Source organism: Oncorhynchus gorbuscha, linkage group LG14, assembly GCF_021184085.1.
Source record: "Oncorhynchus gorbuscha isolate QuinsamMale2020 ecotype Even-year linkage group LG14, OgorEven_v1.0, whole genome shotgun sequence".
Lineage (NCBI taxonomy): Eukaryota > Metazoa > Chordata > Actinopteri > Salmoniformes > Salmonidae > Oncorhynchus > Oncorhynchus gorbuscha.
In genome coordinates, this window is record NC_060186.1 from 64,493,319 (window position 1) to 64,518,420 (window position 25,102).

A 25,102-nucleotide genomic window follows, 5' to 3' on the forward strand; every position below is an offset into this window, starting at 1 on the left:
TTACACCAGCTCTGTCAGGAGGAATGGGCCAAAATCCACCCAACTTATTGTGGGAAGCTTGTGGAAGGCTACCCGAAACGTTTGACCCAATTTAAATCATTTAAAGGCAATGCTACCAAATACTAATTGATTGTATGTAAACTTCTGACCCACTGGAAATGTGATGAAAGAAATTTCACATTCCTAAAATTAAGTGGTGATCCTGGGGTGGCAGGGTAGCCTAGTGGTTAGAGAGTTGGACTACTAACCGAAAGGTTGCAAGTTCAAACCCCTGAGCTGACACGGTACAAATCTGTCGTTCTGCCCCTGAACAGGCAGTTAACCCACTGTTTCTAGGCCGCCATTGAATAATTTGTTCTTAACTGACTTGCCTAGTTAAATAAATGTAAAATAAAAAATAACTGACCTAAAACAGGGATGTTTTACTAGGATTAAATGTCAGGAATTGTGAAAACGGATTTTAAATGTATAGGGTGTATGTAAACTTCCGACTTGATACACTTGATACACTTGATACAGGACCAGTCAAAAGTTTGGACACACCTACTCATTCAAGGGTTTTTCTTTATTATTATTTTATCAAATGTAGAATAACTATGTGGATGTAGTAACCAAAAAAGTGCTAAACAATTCAAAATATATTTATATTTGAGATTCTTCAAAGTAGCCACCCTATGCCTTGATGAAAGCGTTGCACACTTGGCATTCTCTCAACCAGCTTCACCTGGAATGCTTTTTCAACAGTCTTGAAGGAGTTCCCACATATGCTGAGCACTTATTGGCTGCTTTTGCTTCACTCTGCGGTCCAACTCATCCCAAACTATCTCAACTGGTACTGTAATTCAAAGATGACTCACCTCCAAAAACAATGCAACTATCCATGAAGTCGATGCTATTCATCTGGTCAGTCATGCTGACTGCAATCACTCACTAAAAAGCTACATAGTTTAATGCAACTTTATATTCAGATTTGGGAAAATACCAAAAAGGTATTGGTGTCAATGTTTTGTTTTGGTGGTGATTAGAGGTCGACCGATGATTTTCAACACTGATACCGATTATTGGAGGACCAAAAAAAAGCCGATACCGATTAATCGGACGATTTTTATTTATTTATTTGTAATAATGACAATTACAACAATTCTGAATGAACACTTATTTTAACTTAATATAATACATCAATAAAATCTATTTAGCCTCAAGTAAATAATGAAACCTGTTCAATTTGGTTTAAATAATGCAAAAACAAAGTGTTGGCGAAAGTAAAAGTGCAATATTTGCCATGTAAGAAACGTTTAAGTTCTTTGCTCAGAACATGAGAACATATGAAAGCTGGTGGTTCAATATTCCCAGGTAAGAAGTTTTAGGTGTAGTTATTATAGGAATTATAGGACTATTTCCCTCTATACCATTTGGATTTCATTAACCTTTGACTATTGGATGTTCTTACAGGCACTTTAGTATTGCCAGTGTAACAGTATAGCTTCCGTCCCTCTCCTCGCTCCTCCCTGGGCTCGAACCAGCAACACAACGACAACAGCCACCATCGAAGCAACGTTACCCATGCAGAGCAAGGGGAACAACTACTAGAAGGCTCAGAGCGAGTGACGTTTGAAACGCTATTAGCGCGCTCTAACTAGCTAGTCATTTCACTTCGGTTACACCAGCCTCATCTCGGGAGTTGATAGGCTTGTCATAAACAGCACAACGAAGAGCTGCTGGCAAAACGCTCGAAGGTGCTGTTTGAATTAATATGTACGCGCCTGCTTCTGCTTACCACCGATCAATCAGATACTTAGATATTTGTCAGCTCAGTCAGATTATATGCCATGCAGGACACGCTAGATAATATCTAGTAATATCATCAACCATGTGTAGTTAACTAGTGATTATGATTGATTGTTTTTTATAAGATAAGTTTAATGCTAGCTAGCAACTTACCTTGGTTTACTGCATTCGAGTAACAGGCAGTCTTCTTGTGGAGTGCAACGAGAGAGAGGCAGGTCGTTATTGCGTTGGACTAGTTAACTGTAAGGTTGCAAGATTGGTTCCCTCGAGCTGACAAGGTGAACATCTGTCGTTCTGACCCTGAACGAGGCCGTTAACCCACCGTTCCTAGGCCGTCATTGAACATATGAACGTGTTCTTAACTGACTTGCCGAGTTAAATAAAGGTATAAAAAAACAAATTGGGCAAATCGGCGCCCAAAAATACGATTTCCGATTGTTATGTAAACTTGAAATCGGCCCTAATTAATCGGCCATTCCGATTAATCGGTCGACCTCTAGTGGTGATTCTGTCTCTTGGGTTCCTCCTTCTCTCGTGCGCCTCTACTTCTCAAAAAGGAACAAAGGAACTCTGAATGTTGCCAGGTTTCTAGTAGGCGCCGTTTTGCACCAATTTTGGCGTGGATAAAAAGCACGCCCCCTGGACCAGAATTTACCAAATTGCAACAGTTATGAGCCAGATATGAGCCCAGGGCTAGACTCTGCTGGATACTAGATGTTGTTTGTTTACAGTATCCATCTGTGGAAAACTGCCCTAGTTCCTCTGGGAGAGATCGAAGTGCCTTTGGAATGGGGAACACACACACATTCCAGTGGGAATGCAGGACACAAGCTGTTCCCTTCTAAAAATAGGTCTGCGGCCCGTTCGACTCGCTACACAAACACAGACAAACACACCACTGTTTCAACTTCCAGACCTCAGGTGCTGTACCATGTAATCCTACTGATCAAACATCATACCTACATACACCACACACATGCACGCATAGACACACACAACTTCCACATGTATGTACACACGAACAAGCGCACACACACACCCTTTTCCCTCCCTCTGTCCCTGTGTTAAGTCCTGAATGTTGGCGTCCAGCTACAACAAGCGTCAGATGAGTCGGATCTACCCTAAAGGAGGCAGGGTGGACTCCAGTAATTACATGCCTCAGATCTTCTGGAACGCAGGCTGCCAGATGGTCTCCCTTAACTACCAGACCCCAGGTACTGTACTGTACTGGAACATGTCAATCAAACTGCACATACAGACTCATACATAGATTCACATGACACACACACACCTCACGTAGCACTATACCACTGTTTCTCTGTAACTCTCCCATCTGAGGGTTGAGGGATTGAACACACACATACACTAATAGATTCACATGTGACACACACACACTAATAGATTCACATGCGACACACACACACTAATAGATTCACATGCGACACACACATACACTAATAGATTCACATGCGACACACACACACACTAATAGATTCACATGCGACACACACACACTAATAGATTCACATGCGACACACACATACACTAATAGATTCACATGTGACACACACACACTAATAGATTCACATGCGACACACACATACACTAATAGATTCACATGCGACACACATACACTAATAGATTCACATGCGACACACACACACTAATAGATTCACATGCGACACACACACACACTAATAGATTCACATGCGACACACACATACACTAATAGATTCACATGCGACACACATACACTAATAGATTCACATGCGACACACGCATACACTAATAGATTCACATGTGACACACACATACACTAATAGATTCACATGTGACACACACATACACTAATAGATTCACATGTGACACACACATACACTAATAGATTCACATGTGACACACACATACACTAATAGATTCACATGCGACACACACATACACTAATAGATTCACATGTGACACACACATACACTAATAGATTCACATGTGACACACACATACACTAATAGATTCACATGACACACACACACACACACTAATAGATTCACATGTGACACACACATACACTAATAGATTCACATGCGACACACACACACTAATAGATTCACATGCGACACACACACACACTAATAGATTCACATGTGACACACACATACACTAATAGATTCACATGTGACACACATACACTAATAGATTCACATGTGACACACACATACACTAATAGATTCACATGTGACACACACACACACTAATAGATTCACATGTGACACACATACACTAATAGATTCACATGTGACACACACATACACTAATAGATTCACATGCGACACACACACACTAATAGATTCACATGCGACACACACATACACTAATAGATTCACATGTGACACACACATACACTAATAGATTCACATGCGACACACACATACACTAATAGATTCACATGCGACACACATACACTAATAGATTCACATGCGACACACACACACACTAATAGATTCACATGCGACACACACATACACTAATAGATTCACATGCGACACACACACACTAATAGATTCACATGCGACACACACACACACTAATAGATTCACATGTGACACACACACACTAATAGATTCACATGCGACACACACACACTAATAGATTCACACACACAAACACTAATAGATTCACATGTGACACACACACACACTAATAGATTCACATGTGACACACACATACACTAATAGATTCACATGCGACACACATACACTAATAGATTCACATGCGACACACACACACTAATAGATTCACATGTGACACACACACACTAATAGATTCACATGTGACACACACATACACACTACACTAATAGATTCACATGCGACACACACACACTAATAGATTCACATGCGACACACATACACATACACTAATAGATTCACATGCGACACACACACACACTAATAGATTCACATGCGACACACACATACACTAATAGATTCACAGATTCGACACACACATACACTAATAGATTCACATGCGACACACACACACTAATAGATTCACATGCGACACACACATACACTAATAGATTCACATGTGACACACACATACACTAATAGATTCACATGTGACACACACATACACTAATAGATTCACATGCGACACACATACACTAATAGATTCACATGCGACACACACACACTAATAGATTCACATGTGACACACACATACACTAATAGATTCACATGTGACACACACATACACTAATAGATTCACATGCGACACACACATCACTAATAGACACTAATAGATTCACATGCGACACACACATACACTAATAGATTCACATGCGACACACACATACACTAATAGATTCACATGCGACACACACATACACTAATAGATTCACATGCGACACACACATACACTAATAGATTCACATGCGACACACACATACACTAATAGATTCACATGCGACACACACATACACTAATAGATTCACATGCGACACACAGATACACTAATAGATTCACATGCGACACACACATACACTAATAGATTCACATGCGACACACACATACACTAATAGATTCACATGCGACACACACATACACTAATAGATTCACATGCGACACACACATACACTAATAGATTCACATGCGACACACACACACATACACTAATAGATTCACATGCGACACACATACACTAATAGATTCACATGCGACACACACACACTAATAGATTCACATGTGACACACACATACACTAATAGATTCACATGCGACACACACATACACTAATAGATTCACATGCGACACACACATACACTAATAGATTCACATGCGACACACACATACACTAATAGATTCACATGACACACACATACACTAATAGACACACACATACACTAATAGATTCACATGTGACACACACACACTAATGATTCACGACACACTAATAGATACACTAATAGATTCACATGCGACACACACACACTAATAGATTCACATGCGACACACACACACTAATAGATTCACATGTGACACACACACACTAATAGATTCACATGCGACACACACATACACTAATAGATTCACATGCGACACACATACACTAATAGATTCACATACGACACACACACACTAATAGATTCACATGTGACACACACATACACTAATAGATTCACATGCGACACACACACACTAATAGATTCACATGCGACACACACACACTAATAGATTCACATGCGACACACACATACACTAATAGATTCACATGCGACACACACATACACTAATAGATTCACATACACTAATAGATTCACACACACACACACTAATAGATTCACATGCGACACACATACACTAATAGATTCACATGCGACACACACACACTAATAGATTCACATGCGACACACACACACACTAATAGATTCACATGCGACACACACATACACTAATAGATTCACATGCGACACACACACACACTAATAGATTCACATGCGACACACACATACACTAATAGATTCACATGCGACACACACATACACTAATAGATTCACATGCGACACACACATACACTAATAGATTCACATGCACGACACACACACACTAATAGATTCACATGCGACACACACATACACTAATAGATTCACATGCGACACACACATACACTAATAGATTCACATGCGACACACACACACTAATAGATTCACATGCGACACACACATACACTAATAGATTCACATGCGACACACATACACTAATAGATTCACACACACATACACTAATAGATTCTAATAGATTCACATGCGACACACACATACACTAATAGATTACACTAATAGATTCACATGCGACACACACACACACTAATAGATTCACATGCGACACACACATACACTAATAGATTCACATGCGACACACATACACTAATAGATTCACATGCGACACACACACACTAATAGATTCACATGCGACACACACACACTAATAGATTCACATGCGACACACACACACTAATAGATTCACATGCGACACACATACACTAATAGATTCACATGTGACACACACATACACTAATAGATTCACATGTGACACACACATACACTAATAGATTCACATGCGACACACACATACACTAATAGATTCACATGACACACACACACACTAATAGATTCACACACACACACACTAATAGATTCACATGCGACACACACATACACTAATAGATTCACATGCGACACACACATACACTAATAGATTCACATGCGACACACACATACACTAATAGATTCACATGCGACACACACATACACTAATAGATTCACATGCGACACACACATACACTAATAGATTCATGCGACACACACATACACTAATAGATTCACATGCGACACACACATACACTAATAGATTCACATTGACACACATACACTAATACATGCGACACACATACACTAATAGATTCACATGCGACACACACATACACTAATAGATTCACACACACACACACTAATAGATTCACATGCGACACACACACACAGATTCACATACACTAATAGATTCACATGCGACACACACATACACTAATAGATTCACATGCGACACACACATACACTAATAGATTCACATGCGACACACACACACACACACATACACTAATAGATTCACATGCGACACACAGATACACTAATAGATTCACATGCGACACACACATACACTAATAGATTCACATGCGACACACACATACACTAATAGATTCACATGCGACACACACACACTAATAGATTCACATGCGACACACACATACACTAATAGATTCACATGCGACACACACATACACTAATAGATTCACATGCGACACACACATACACTAATAGATTCACATGCGACACACACATACACTAATAGATTCACATGCGACACACACACACACTAATAGATTCACATACACTAATAGACACACACACTAATAGACATGCGACACACACATACACTAATAGATTCACATGACACACACACACACTAATAGATTCACATGCGACACACACACATACACTAATAGATTCACATGCGACACACACACACTAATAGATTCACATGCGACACACATACACTAATAGATTCACATGTGACACACACATACACTAATAGATTCACATGCGACACACACACACACTAATAATTAGATTCACATAGATTCACATGCGACACACATACACTAATAGATTCACACGACACACATACACTAATAGATTCACATGCGACACACACATACACTAATAGATTTGCGACACACACACACACATGCGACACACACATACACTAATAGATTCACATGCGACACACACACACTAATAGATTCACATGCGACACACACATACACTAATAGATTCACATGCTAATAGACACACACATACACTAATAGATTCACATGCGACACACACATACACTAATAGATTCACATGCGACACACACATACACTAATAGATTCACATGCGACACACACATACACTAATAGATTCACATGCGACACACACATACACTAATAGATTCACATGCACACACACACACTAATAGATTCACATGCGACACACACACACTAATAGATTCACATGCACGACACACACACACACTAATAGATTCACATGCGACACACACATACACTAATAGATTCACATGTGACACACACACACACTAATAGATTCACATGTGACACACACATACACTAATAGATTCACATGCGACACACACACACATACACTAATAGATTCACATGCGACACACACATACACTAATAGATTCACATACACGACACACACACACTAATAGATTCACATTGACACACACACACTAATAGATTCACATGCGACACACATACACTAATAGACACACACATACACTAATAGATTCACATGCGACACACATACACTAATAGATTCACATGCGACACACACATACACTAATAGATTTCACTAATAGATTCACATGCGACACACATACACTAATAGATTCACATGCGACACACACACACTAATAGATTCACATGCGACACACATACACTAATAGATTCACATGCGACACACACACACTAATAGATTCACATGCACACACACACAGATTCACACTAATAGATTCACATGCGACACACATACACTAATAGATTCACATGCGACACACACATACACTAATAGATTCACATGTACACTAATAGATTCACATGCGACACACACATACACTAATAGATTCACATGCGACACACACATACACTAATAGATTCACATGACACACACACACTAATAGACACACACATACACTAATAGATTCACATGCGACACACACATACACTAATAGATTCACATGCGACACACACACACACACACACATACACTAATAGATTCACATGCGACACACACATACACTAATAGATTCACATGCGACACACACATACACTAATAGATTCACATGCGACACACACATACACTAATAGATTCACATGCGACACACACACACTAATAGATTCACATGCACACACACACACACACTAATAGATTCACATGCGACACACACACACTAATAGATTCACATGCGACACACACACTAATAGATTCACATGCGACACACACACACACTAATAGATTCACATGCGACACACACACATACACTAATAGATTCACATGCGACACACATACACTAATAGATTCACATGCGACACACACATACACTAATAGATTCACATGCGACACACATACACTAATAGATTCACATGCGACACACATACACTAATAGATTCACATGCGATTCACACACACATACACTAATAGATTCACATAGCGACACACACACACTAATAGATTCACATGCGACACACACACACTAATAGATTCACATGCGACACACACATACACTAATAGATTCACATGCGACACACACATACACTAATAGATTCACATGCGACACACACACACTAATAGATTCACATGCGACACACGCACACACACACACTAATAGATTCACATGCGACACACACATACACTAATAGATTCACATGCGACACACACACACTAATAGATTCACATGCGACACACATACACTAATAGATTCACATGCGACACACACACACATGCGACACACACATACACTAATAGATTCACATGCGACACACACACACTAATAGATTCACATGACACACACACACACGACACACACATACACTAATAGATTCACATGCACTAATAGACACACACACACTAATAGATTCACATGCGACACACACATACACTAATAGATTCACATGCTGACACACACACACTAATAGATTCACATGTGACACACACATACACTAATAGATTCACATGCGACACACATACACTAATAGATTCACATGCGACACACATACACTAATAGATTCACATGCGACACACATACACTAATAGATTCACATGATTCACACACATACACTAATAGATTCACATGATGACACACACATACACTAATAGATTCACATCACGACACACATACACTAATAGATTCACATGCGACACACACACACTAATAGATTCACATGCGACACACACACACTAATAGATTCACATACACACACACACTAATAGATTCACATGCGACACACAGATACACTAATAGATTCACACATGCGACACACACATACACTAATAGATTCACATGCGACACACACATACACTAATAGATTCACATGCGACACACACACACTAATAGATTCACATTCACGACACACACACACTAATAGATTCACATGCACACACACACACACACACTAATAGATTCACATGCGACACACACATACACTAATAGATTCACATGCGACACACATACACTAATAGATTCACATAGATTCACATGCGACACACATACACTAATAGATTCACATGCGACACACACATACACTAATAGATTCACATGCGACACACACACACTAATAGATTCACATGCGACACACACACACTAATAGATTCACATGCGACACACACACACTAATAGATTCACATGCGACACACACACACTAATAGATTCACATGCGACACACACACACTAATAGATTCACATGCGACACACACACACTAATAGATTCACATGCGACACACACATACACTAATAGATTCACATGTGACACACACATACACTAATAGATTCACATGCGACACACACATACACTAATAGATTCACATGCGACACACACATACACTAATAGATTCACATGCGACACACATACACTAATAGATTCACATGCGACACACACACACTAATAGATTCATGCGACACACACACACTAATAGATTCACATGCGACACACACACACACTAATAGATTCACATGCGACACACACTAATAGATTACACTAATAGATTCACATGCGACACACACATACACTAATAGATTCACATGCGACACACACACACTAATAGATTCACATGCGACACACACACACTAATAGATTCACATGCGACACACACATACACTAATAGATTCACACACACACACTAATAGATTCACATGCGACACACACATACACTAATAGATTCACATGCGACACACACACACTAATAGATTCACATAATAGATTCACATGCGACACACACACACTAATAGATTCACATGCGACACACACACACTAATAGATTCACATGCGACACACACACACTAATAGATTCACATGCGACACACACACACTAATAGATTCACATGCGACACACACACACTAATAGATTGACACACACTAATAGCGACACACATACACTAATAGATTCACATGCGACACACACACACTAATAGATTCACATGCGACACACATACACTAATAGATTCACATGCGACACACACACATACACTAATAGATTCACATGCGACACACACACACACTAATAGATTCACATGCGACACACACACACTAATAGATTCACATGCGACACACACATACACTAATAGATTCACATGCGACACACATACACACACATACACTAATAGATTCACATGCGACACACACATACACTAATAGATTCACATGCGACACACACATACACTAATAGATTCACACACACACACTAATAGATTCACATGCGTACACACATACACTAATAGATTCACATGTGACACACATACACTAATAGATTCACATGCGACACACACATACACTAATAGATTCACATGACACACACACACTAATAGACACACACATACACTAATAGATTCACATGCGACACACACACACTAATAGATTCACATGCGACACACACACACACTAATAGATTCACATGCGACACACACACACTAATAGATTCACATGCGACACACACACACACTAATAGATTCACATGTGACACACACATACACTAATAGATTCACACTAATAGATTCACATGCGACACACACACACTAATAGATTCACATGCTAATAGATTCACATGTGACACACACACACTAATAGACACACACATACACTAATAGATTCACATGTGACACACACACACTAATAGATTCACATGCGACACACATACACTAATAGATTCACATGTACACACACACACACACTAATAGATTCACATGTGACACACACACACACTAATAGATTCACATGCGACACACACACACTAATAGATACACTAATAGATTCACATGCGACACACACACACACTAATAGATTCACATGCGACACACACACACACTAATAGATTCACATGCGATTCACACACACACACTAATAGATTCACATGCGACACACATACACTAATAGATTCACATGCGACACACACACACTAATAGATTCACATGCGACACACACACACTAATAGATTCACATGCGACACACACACACACTAATAGACACACACACACACTAATAGATTCACATGCGACACACACACACTAATAGATTCACACGACACACACATACACTAATAGATTCACATGTGACACACACACACACTAATAGATTCACATGCGACACACACACACTAATAGATTCACATGTGACACACACACACACTAATAGATTCACATGTGACACACACACACACTAATAGATTCACATGCGACACACACACACTAATAGATTCACATGCGACACACACACACACTAATAGATTCACATGTGACACGACACACACACACTAATAGATTCACGACACACACACGACACACACATACACTAATAGATTCACATGTAGACACACACATACACTAATAGATTCACATGCGACACACACACACTAATAGATTCACATGCGACACACACACACTAATAGATTCACATGCGACACACACATACACTAATAGATTCACATGCGACACACACACACACTAATAGATTCACATGCGACACACACATACACTAATAGATTCACATGCGACACACACACACTAATAGATTCACATGCGACACACACACACACTAATAGATTCACATGCGACACACACACACACTAATAGATTCACATGCGACACACACACACTAATAGATTCACATGCGACACACACACACACTAATAGATTCACATGCGACACACACACACTAATAGATTCACATGCGACACACACACACTAATAGATTCACACACTACACACACTAATAGATTTGCGACACACACACACTAATAGATTCACATGCGACACACACACACACTAATAGATTCACATGACACACACACACTAATGACACACACACACACTAATAGATTCACATGCGACACACACACACTAATAGATTCACATGACACACACACACGACACACACATACACTAATAGATTCACATTACACACACACACTAATAGATTCACATACACACACTAATAGATTGACATGCGACACACACACACACTAATAGATTCACATGCGACACACACACACTAATAGATTCACATGCGACACACACACACTAATAGATTGCGACACACACACACACTAATAGATTCACATGCGACACACACACACTAATAGATTCACATGCGACACACACATACACTACATAGATTCACATGCGACACACACACATACACTAATAGATTCACGACACACACATACACTAATAGATTCACATGCGACACACACACACACTAATAGATTCACATAGCGACACACATACACTAATAGATTCACATGCGACACACACATACACTAATAGATTCACATGCGACACACACATACACTAATAGATTCACATGCGACACACACATACACTAATAGATTCACATGCGACACACACATACACTAATAGATTCACATGCGACACACACACACTAATAGATTCACATGCGATTCACACACACACACTAATAGATTCACACACTAATAGATTCACATGCGACACACACACACACTAATAGATTCACATGCGACACACACACACACACACTAATAGATTCACATGCGACACACACACACACTAATAGATTCACATGCGACACACACACACACTAATAGATTCACATGCGACACACACACACTAATAGATTTGCGACACACACACACTAATAGATTCACACACACACACACACTAATAGATTCACATGCGACACACACATACACTAATAGATTCACATGCGACATTCACACACACACTAATAGATTCACATGCGACACACACACACTAATAGATTCACATGCGACACACACACACACTAATAGATTCACATGCGACACACACACACTAATAGATTCACATGCGACACACACACACTAATAGATTCACATGCGACACACACACACTAATAGATTCACATGCGACACACACACACACTAATAGATTCACATGCGACACACACACACTAATAGATTCACATGCACACACACACACACTAATAGATTCACATGCGACACACACACACTAATAGATTCACATGCGACACACACACACTAATAGATTCACATGCACACACACGACACACACACACACTAATAGATTCACATGCGACACACACACACTAATAGATTCACATGTGACACACACACACTAATAGATTCACATGTGACACACACACACTAATAGATTCACATGCGACACACACACACACTAATAGATTCACATGCGACACACACACACTAATAGATTCACATGCGACACACACACACACTAATAGATTCACATGCGACACACACACACACTAATAGATTCACATGCGACACACACACACACTAATAGATTCACATGCGACACACACACACTAATAGATTCACATGCGACACACACACACTAATAGATTCACATGCGACACACACACACACTAATAGATTCACATGCGACACACACACACTAATAGATTCACATGCGACACACACACACACTAATAGATTCACATGCGACACACACACACTAATAGATTCACATGCGACACACACATACACTAATAGATTCACATGCGACACACACATACACTAATAGATTCACATGCGACACACACACACTAATAGATTCACAGACACACACACACTAATAGATTCACATGCGACACACACACACTAATAGATTCACATAGATTCACATGCGACACACACACACACTAATAGATTCACACACACACACACTAATAGATTCACATGCGACACACACACACTAATAGATTCACATGCGACACACACACACACACACACTAATAGATTCACACACACACACACGACACACACACACTAATAGATTCACATGCGACACACACACACACTAATAGATTCACATGCGACACACACACACACTAATAGATTCACATGCGACACACACACACTAATAGATTCACATGCGACACACACACACTAATAGATTCACATACGACACACACACACGATTCACACACACACTAATAGATTCACATGCGACACACACATACACTAATAGATTCACATGCGACACACACATACACTAATAGATTCACATGCGACACACACACACACTAATAGATTCACATGCGACACACACACACTAATAGATTCACATACGACTAATAGACACACACATACACTAATAGATTCACATGCGACACACACATACACTAATAGATTCACATGCGACACACACATACACTAATAGATTCACATGCGACACACACACACACTAATAGACGACACACACACACACTAATAGATTCACATGCGACACACACACACACTAATAGATTCACACACACACACACACTCAATAGATTCACGACACACACATACACTAATAGATTCACATGCGACACACACATACACTAATAGATTCACATGCGACACACACACACACTAATAGATTCACACACACTAATAGATTCACATGCGACACACACATACACTAATAGATTCACATGCGACACACACATACACTAATAGATTCACATGCGACACACAGATACACTAATAGATTCACATGCGACACACACATACACTAATAGATTCACATGCGACACACACATACACTAATAGATTCACATGCGACACACAGATACACTAATAGATTCACATGCGACACACACACACTAATAGATTCACATGCGACACACACACACTAATAGATTCACATGTGACACACATACAGACTACTTATTATTTGCTGCCTATTCATGATGAGTCATGTTACCTACCCCCTACATGTTACCCCCTACATGTTACCCCCTACATGTTACCCCCTACATGTTACCCCCTACATGTTACCCCCTACATGTTACCCCCTACATGTTACCCCCTACATGTTACCCCCCCCTACATGTTACCCCCTACATGTTACCCCCTACATGTTACCCCCTACATGTTACCCCCTACATGTTACCCCCTACAGCACACATCCTCTCACAGACACTCTCTCTTCCTGTCTCTCTCTATATATCTCTCTCTTCTTTTCTTTCTTTCTCTCTATCTCTCTCTCTCACTCTTCCTGACAATTTCAATTTAAGGAGCTATATTGCAATGGGAAACATGTGTTTACATTACCAAAGCAAGTGAAATAGATAATAAACAAAAGTGAAATAAACAATAAAAAACTCAACAGTAAACATTACACATAATTTCCAAAAGGATAAAGGCATTTCAAATGTCATATTATGTTGTATCAGTGGCTCTCTCGCTCTCTTCATCTGTCACACACACACACTGTGAACCCTGTAGTCAGCAGATGCTGCCCCATGTCTGAGGGTGATGGGGTTGGAACATATGGCTCCCTGTGAGTGGGCATGTGTCGGACTGGAGGGGGTGAGGGTCGGGGGAATAGAGAGAGAGATGGAGGAGAAGATGTCAGTCAGGTGGATGATTCCCCCCTTTTCTCTTCTCTCCCTCTGGGTTGAGCACAGCAACACTGCAGAATATGACTCTTGAATTTTTGAAGAAATCAACATGTCACAAATTAATTTAATCAACCAGAAAAATGTAATATGTGTGTGTAGGTCTATGTCTGTTGGCATAATGTGTGTGTAGGTCTATGTCTGTTGGCATAATGTGTGTGTAGGTCTATGTCTGTTGGCATAATGTGTGTGTAGGTCTATGTCTGTTGGCATAATGTGTGTGTAGGTCTATGTCTGTTGGCATAATGTGTGTGTACGCTTCAAGAAGAGTGTGTGCATGTGACTGTGTGTGTGTCTATGATTTCCATTGTAATAACACCTATCCGGACTCTCTCTTGTCTCAGATCTGGCCATGCAGTTGAACCAGGGAAAGTATGAGTACAACGGATCCTGTGGGTTAGTGCTACTGCTCCTCTCTCCATCCCCCACCCTCCTTACATCCCTTTATCTGCCCCTTCCTTTCCGAAAGCTCAACAATTAAAGCGTTTCACATCTCAGAAGTGGTTGCCGGCGGGCTCACTCTGCCACTATCTCATTGATGGGGCTCCCCTCCTTTTATCATCTGTCTCTCCCGCTATCATGCGCTATCTCTCTCCTTTCTCTCTCTGTCTCCCCTATCTCTCCTTTCTCCCCCAATCTTCCTCTGTCCTGGGACTTTCACTACTAAAGTCAGATAGTTCATATGGGAGGAGATCAGTAATGACAGTAACACCGCTACCTCCTAATGCTCTTCTAATGTGACTTTCACACTTAACTAATGTCTCTCACACACACACACACATAGCCAGGTCTCTCCTAATGCACTTCTAATGTGACTTTCACCCTTAACTAATGTCACACACACACACACACACACAGGTCTCTCCTAATGCGTCTCCTGTCCTAACTCAGCTGGCACACACACAGGTCTCTCCTAATGCGTCTCCTGTCCTAACTCAGCTGGCACACACACAGGTCTCTCCTAATGCCTCCCGTCCTAACTCAGCTGGCACGCACACACACAGGTCTCTCCTAATGCATCTCCTGTCCTAACTCAGCTGGCACACACACAGGTCTCTCCTAATGCGTCTCCTGTCCTAACTCAGCTGGCACACACACAGGTCTCTCCTAATGCGTCTCCTGTCCTAACTCAGCTGGCACACACACAGGTCTCTCCTAATGCGTCTCCTGTCCTAACTCAGCTGGCACACACACAGGTCTCTCCTAATGCGTCTCCCGTCCTAACTCAGCTGGCACACACACACACAGGTCTCTCCTAATGCATCTCCCGTCCTAACTCAGCTGGCACACACACAGGTCTCTCCTAATGCGTCTCCTGTCCTAACTCAGCTGGCACACACACACACAGGTCTCTCCTAATGCATCTCCCGTCCTAACTCAGCTGGCACACACACAGGTCTCTCCTAATGCGTCTCCTGTCCTAACTCAGCTGGCACACACACACACAGGTCTCTCCTAATGCGTCTCCTGTCCTAACTCAGCTGGCACACACACACACAGGTCTCTCCTAATGCGTCTCCTGTCCTAACTCAGCTGGCACACACACACACAGGTCTCTCCTAATGCGTCTCCTGTCCTAACTCAGCTGGCACACACACAGGTCTCTCCTAATGCGTCTCCTGTCCTAACTCAGCTGGCACACACACAGGTCTCTCCTAATGCGTCTCCCGTCCTAACTCAGCTGGCACGCACACACACAGGTCTCTCCTAATGCATCTCCTGTCCTAACTTAGCTGGCACACACACAGGTCTCTCCTAATGCATCTCCCGTCCTAACTCAGCTGGCACACACACAGGTCTCTCCTAATGCGTCTCCCGTCCTAACTCAGCTGGCACACACACAGGTCTCTCCTAATGCGTCTCCTGTCCTAACTCAGCTGGCACACACACAGGTCTCTCCTAATGCGTCTCCTGTCCTAACTCAGCTGGCACACACACACACAGGTCTCTCCTAATGCGTCTCCTGTCCTAACTCAGCTGGCACACACACAGGTCTCTCCTAATGCGTCTCCTGTCCTAACTCAGCTGGCACACACACACACAGGTCTCTCCTAATGCGTCTCCTGTCCTAACTCAGCTGGCACACACACAGGTCTCTCCTAATGCATCTCCCGTCCTAACTCAGCTGGCACACACACACACAGGTCTCTCCTAATGCGTCTCCTGTCCTAACTCAGCTGGCACACACACAGGTCTCTCCTAATGCATCTCCTGTCCTAACTCAGCTGGCACACACACACACAGGTCTCTCCTAATGCGTCTCCTGTCCTAACTCAGCTGGCACACACACAGGTCTCTCCTAATGCATCTCCTGTCCTAACTTAGCTGGCACACACACAGGTCTCTCCTAATGCATCTCCTGTCCTAACTCAGCTGGCACACACACAGGTCTCTCCTAATGCGTCTCCCGTCCTAACTCAGCTGGCACACACACAGGTCTCTCCTAATGCGTCTCCTGTCCTAACTCAGCTGGCACACACACAGGTCTCTCCTAATGCGTCTCCTGTCCTAACTCAACTGGCACACACACACACAGGTCTCTCCTAATGCGTCTCCTGTCCTAACTCAGCTGGCACACACACAGGTCTCTCCTAATGCGTCTCCTGTCCTAACTCAGCTGGCACACACACACACAGGTCTCTCCTAATGCGTCTCCTGTCCTAACTCAGCTGGCACACACACAGGTCTCTCCTAATGCATCTCCGTCCTAACTCAGCTGGCACACACACACACAGGTCTCTCCTAATGCGTCTCCTGTCCTAACTCAGCTGGCACACACACAGGTCTCTCCTAATGCATCTCCTGTCCTAACTCAGCTGGCACACACACACACAGGTCTCTCCTAATGCGTCTCCTGTCCTAACTCAGCTGGCACACACACAGGTCTCTCCTAATGCATCTCCTGTCCTAACTTAGCTGGCACACACACAGGTCTCTCCTAATGCATCTCCTGTCCTAACTCAGCTGGCACACACACAGGTCTCTCCTAATGCGTCTCCCGTCCTAACTCAGCTGGCACACACACAGGTCTCTCCTAATGCGTCTCCTGTCCTAACTCAGCTGGCACACACACAGGTCTCTCCTAATGCGTCTCCTGTCCTAACTCAGCTGGCACACACACACACAGGTCTCTCCTAATGCGTCTCCTGTCCTAACTCAGCTGGGACACACACAGGTCTCTCCTAATGCGTCTCCTGGCACACACACAGGTCTCTCCTAATGCATCTCCTGTCCTAACTCAGCTGGCACACACACACACACAGGTCTCTCCTAATGCGTCTCCTGTCCTAACTCAGCTGGCACACACACAGGTCTCTCCTAATGCATCTCCCGTCCTAACTCAGCTGGCACACACACACACAGGTCTCTCCTAATGCGTCTCCTGTCCTAACTCAGCTGGCACACACACAGGTCTCTCCTAATGCGTCTCCTGTCCTAACTCAGCTGGCACACACACACACAGGTCTCTCCTAATGCGTCTCCTGTCCTAACTCAGCTGGCACACACACAGGTCTCTCCTAATGCATCTCCCGTCCTAACTCAGCTGGCACACACACACACAGGTCTCTCCTAATGCGTCTCCTGTCCTAACTCAGCTGGCACACACACAGGTCTCTCCTAATGCGTCTCCTGTCCTAACTCAGCTGGCACACACACAGGTCTCTCCTAATGCATCTCCCGTCCTAACTCAGCTGGCACACACACAGGTCTCTCCTAATGCGTCTCCTGTCCTAACTCAGCTGGCACACACACAGGTCTCTCCTAATGCATCTCCTAATGTCCTAACTCAGCTGGCACACACACAGGTCTCTCCTAATGCGTCTCCTGTCCTAACTCAGCTGGCACACACACAGGTCTCTCCTAATGCATCTCCCGTCCTAACTCAGCTGGCACACACACAGGTCTCTCCTAATGCGTCTCCTGTCCTAACTCAGCTGGCACACACACAGGTCTCTCCTAATACATCTCCCGTCCTAACTCAGCTGGCACACACACAGGTCTCTCCTAATGCATCTCCCGTCCTAACTCAGCTGGCACACACACAGGTCTCTCCTAATGCGTCTCCTGTCCTAACTCAGCTGGCACACACACAGGTCTCTCCTAATGCATCTCCCGTCCTAACTCAGCTGGCACACACACAGGGTAGAATCACAATCATTGTCATCATCATTTGGATTCAAGCTAATTTACTGTAACAGTGTGAGCAGGAATATAAATTATCTTGCACTAATTATGCTTTTTGTACTGATTGATACAACCACCAATCCATTTATCTTGATATGGAAAATAGTTATGCACCATCTCTACAACACGATTTAGATGTAATTGTTAAAAGAGCTGAAAACACTGTATAACACATGTATAAACACTATACTCGCACATTACAGAACGTGTTTAGAGAGGCAAACATCAGTAGAAACAATAACAAAACAAACTCCCCACCCCTGTTTCGGTACAAAGCTGAGGGATGGGGAGAAATAGAACCACTCTCAAATTCACAGACACAGCTGTGGATGCAAGGACTGACCATCCATGATATGAAAATGATAGTTTTAACCATGTTTTGAGGCTATACAGTGTTTGTTTAAATTTACTTTGTTTACAAACATTGGAGTAAAACAAGCTTATATTTTGGGTTCTGATGGAGTATGTCAGTTGAACTAAGCTCATGAGGCATTTATAAATTACATCCTTCAAAAATCAATGGGTAAATATCATTAATGTATAAGTCCAAAAAAGGATGTAGTAACTGCAGATCACCTCTTTAAACATAGGGTTTGATTTTTGGGGGGGGTCCCTACTGGGCCACCGTCCCTTCTTTCTTTTCCCAGGTATCTGTTGAAGCCAGACTTCATGCGTCGCTCAGACAGGATGTTTGACCCCTTCTCAGAGACACCTGTGGACGGGGTTATTGCTGCTACCTGCAGTGTACAGGTATGAGGTCAGGAGTTCAAAGTTCACAGCACAGAGAGGGAGATGGAGGTACAGTGCCTTGCGAAAGTTTTCGGCCCCCTTGAACTTTGCGACCTTTTGCCACATTTCAGGCTTCAAACATAAAGATATAAAACTGTATTTTTTGTGAAGAATCAACAACAAGTGGGACACAATCATGAAGTGGAACGACATTTATTGGATATTTCAAACTTTTTTAACAAATTTAAAAACTGCAAAATTGGGCGTGCAAAATTATTCAGCCCCCTTAAGTTAATACTTTGTAGCGCCACCTTTTGCTGCGATTACAGCTGTAAGTCGCTTGGGGTATGTCTCTATCAGTTTTGCACATCGAGAGACTAAAATTGTTTCCCATTCCTCCTTGCAAAACAGCTCGAGCTCAGTGAGGTTGGATGGAGAGCATTTGTGAACAGCAGTTTTCAGTTCTTTCCACAGATTCTCGATTGGATTCAGGTCTGGACTTTGACTTGGCCATTCTAACACCTGGATATGTTTATTTTTGAACCATTCCATTGTAGATTTTGCTTTATGTTTTGGATCATTGTCTTGTTGGAAGACAAATCTCCATCCCAGTCTCAGGTCTTTTGCAGACTCCATCAGGTTTTCTTCCAGAATGGTCCTGTATTTGGCTCCATCCATCTTCCCATCAATTTTAACCATCTTCCCTGTCCCTGCTGAAGAAAAGCAGGCCCAAACCATGATGCTGCCACCACCATGTTTGACAGTGGGGATATTGTGTTCAGGGTGATGAGCTGTGTTGCTTTTACGCCAAACATAACGTTTTGCATTGTTGCCAAAAAGTTCAATTTTGGTTTCATCTGACCAGAGCACCTTCTTCCACATGTTTGGTGTGTCTCCCAGGTGGCTTGTGGCAAACTTTAAACGACACTTTTTATGGATATCTTTAAGAAATGGCTTTCTTCTTGCCACTCTTCCATAAAGGCGAGATTTGTGTAATTTACGACTGATTGTTGTCCTATGGACAGAGTCTCCCACCTCAGCTGTAGATCTCTGCAGTTCATCCAGAGTGATCATGGGCCTCTTGGCTGCATCTCTGATCAGTCTTCTCCTTGTATGAGCTGAAAGTTTAGAGGGACGGCCAGGTCTTGGTAGATTTGCAGTGGTCTGATACTCCTTGCATTTCAATATTATCACTTGCACAGTGCTCCTTGGGATGTTTAAAGCTTGGGAAATCTTTTTGTATCCAAATCCGGCTTTAAACTTCTTCACAACAGTATCTCAGACTTGCCTGGTGTGTTCCTTGTTCTTCATGATGCTCTCTGCGCTTTTAACAGACCTCTGAGACTATCACAGTGCAGGTGCATTTATAGGGAGACTTGATTACACACAGGTGGATTGTATTTATCATCATTAGTCATTTAGGTCAACATTGGATCATTCAGAGATCCTCACTGAACTTCTGGAGAGAGTTTGCTGCACTGAAAGTAAAGGGGCTGAATAATTTTGCACGCCCAATGTTTCAGTTTTGATTTGTTAAAAAAGTTTGAAATATCCAATAAATGTCGTTCCACTTCATGATTGTGTCCCACTTGTTGTTGATTCTTCACAAAAAAAATACAGTTTTATATCTTTATGTTTGAAGCCTGAAATGTGGCAAAAGGTCGCAAAGTTCAAGGGGGCCGAATACTTTCGCAAGGCACTGTAGATGTTTTTTTTTTGTAGTGTATCTGCATATGATCACCGTATTAATAAGAAACAAAGAGAGGAAACAATACAGTTGAAGTCGGAAGTTTACATACACTTAGGTTGGAGTCATTAAAACTTGTTTTCTTTCACAAATTTCTTGTCGGTTAGGACATCTACTTTGTGCATTACACAAGTCATTTTTCTAACAATTGTTTACAAACAGGTTATTTCACTTATAATTCACTGTATCACAATTCCAGTGGGTCAGAAGTTTACATACACTAAATTGACTGTGCCTTTTAAACGGCTTGGAAAATTCCAGAAAATGATGTCACGGCTTTAGAAGCTTCTGATAGGCTAATTGACATAATTTGAGTCTATTGGAGGTGTACCTGTGGATGTATTTCAAAGCCTACCTTCAAACTTAGTGCCTCTTTGATTGACATCATGGGAAAATCTAAAGAAATCAGCCAAGACTTCAGAAACAGCTTGTAGACTTCCACAAGTCTGGTTCATCCTTGGGAACAATTTCCAAACGCCTGAAGGTACCACGTTCATCTGTACAAACAATAGTATGCAAGTATAAACACCATGGGACCTCACAGCTGTCATACCGCTCAGGAAGGAGAAAAGTTCTGTCTCATAGAGATGAACGTACTTTGGTGAGAAAAGTTCAAATCAATCCCAGAACAACAGCAAAGGACCTTGTGAAGATGCTGGAGGAAACGGGTACAAAAGTATCTATATCCACAGTAAAATGAGTCCTATATCGACACAACCTGAAAGGCTGCTCAGCAAGGAGGAAGCCACTGCTCCAAACTCGCCATAAAAAAGCCAGACTACAGTTTGCAACTGCATATGGGGACAAAGATCTTGCTTTTTGGAGAAATGTCCTCTGGTCTGATGAAACACAAATAGAACTGTTTGGCGATAATGACCATCATTATGTTTGGAGGAAAACGGGGGAAGCTTGCAAGCTGAAGAACACCATCCCAACCGTGAAGCACGGGGGTGGCAGCATCGTGTTGTGGGGATGCTTTGCTGCAGGAGGGACAGGTGCACTTCACAAAATAGATGGTATCATGAGGATAGAAAATGATGTGAATATATTGAAGCAACATCTCAAGACATCAGTCAGGAAGTTAAAGCTTGGTCGCAAATGGGTCTTCAAAATGGACAATGACCCCAAACATACTTCCAAAGTTGTGGAAAAATGGCTTAAGGACAACAAAGTCAAGGTAATGGAGTGACCATCACAAAGTCCTGACCTCAATCCTATAGAACATTTGTGGGCAGAACTGAAAAGGCGTGTGTCAGCAAGGAGGCCTACAAACCTGACTCAGACCAGATCAGGCGGAATGGGCCAGAAATTCACTCAACTTATTGTGGGAAGCTTGTGGAAGGCTACCCGAAACATTTGAACCAAGTTAAACGATTTAAATGC

The 25,102-nt window shown here is 41.9% G+C and overlaps 1 protein-coding gene across 3 annotated transcripts in view; it reads left to right on the forward strand.

Moving 5' to 3' along the window:
• The window catches only part of LOC123995279 (1-phosphatidylinositol 4,5-bisphosphate phosphodiesterase beta-4-like), a 216,516-nt gene that overhangs the window by 156,492 nt on the left and 34,922 nt on the right, over window positions 1-25,102 (forward strand). For all 3 annotated transcript variants that reach the window (XM_046298780.1, XM_046298782.1, XM_046298783.1), the window contains 3 exons: window positions 2,878-3,002; window positions 17,403-17,454; window positions 21,891-21,993. In XM_046298780.1, coding sequence (XP_046154736.1) covers window positions 2,878-3,002; window positions 17,403-17,454; window positions 21,891-21,993 — 280 coding nt within the window. The remainder of the gene's footprint in view (window positions 1-2,877; window positions 3,003-17,402; window positions 17,455-21,890; window positions 21,994-25,102) is intronic.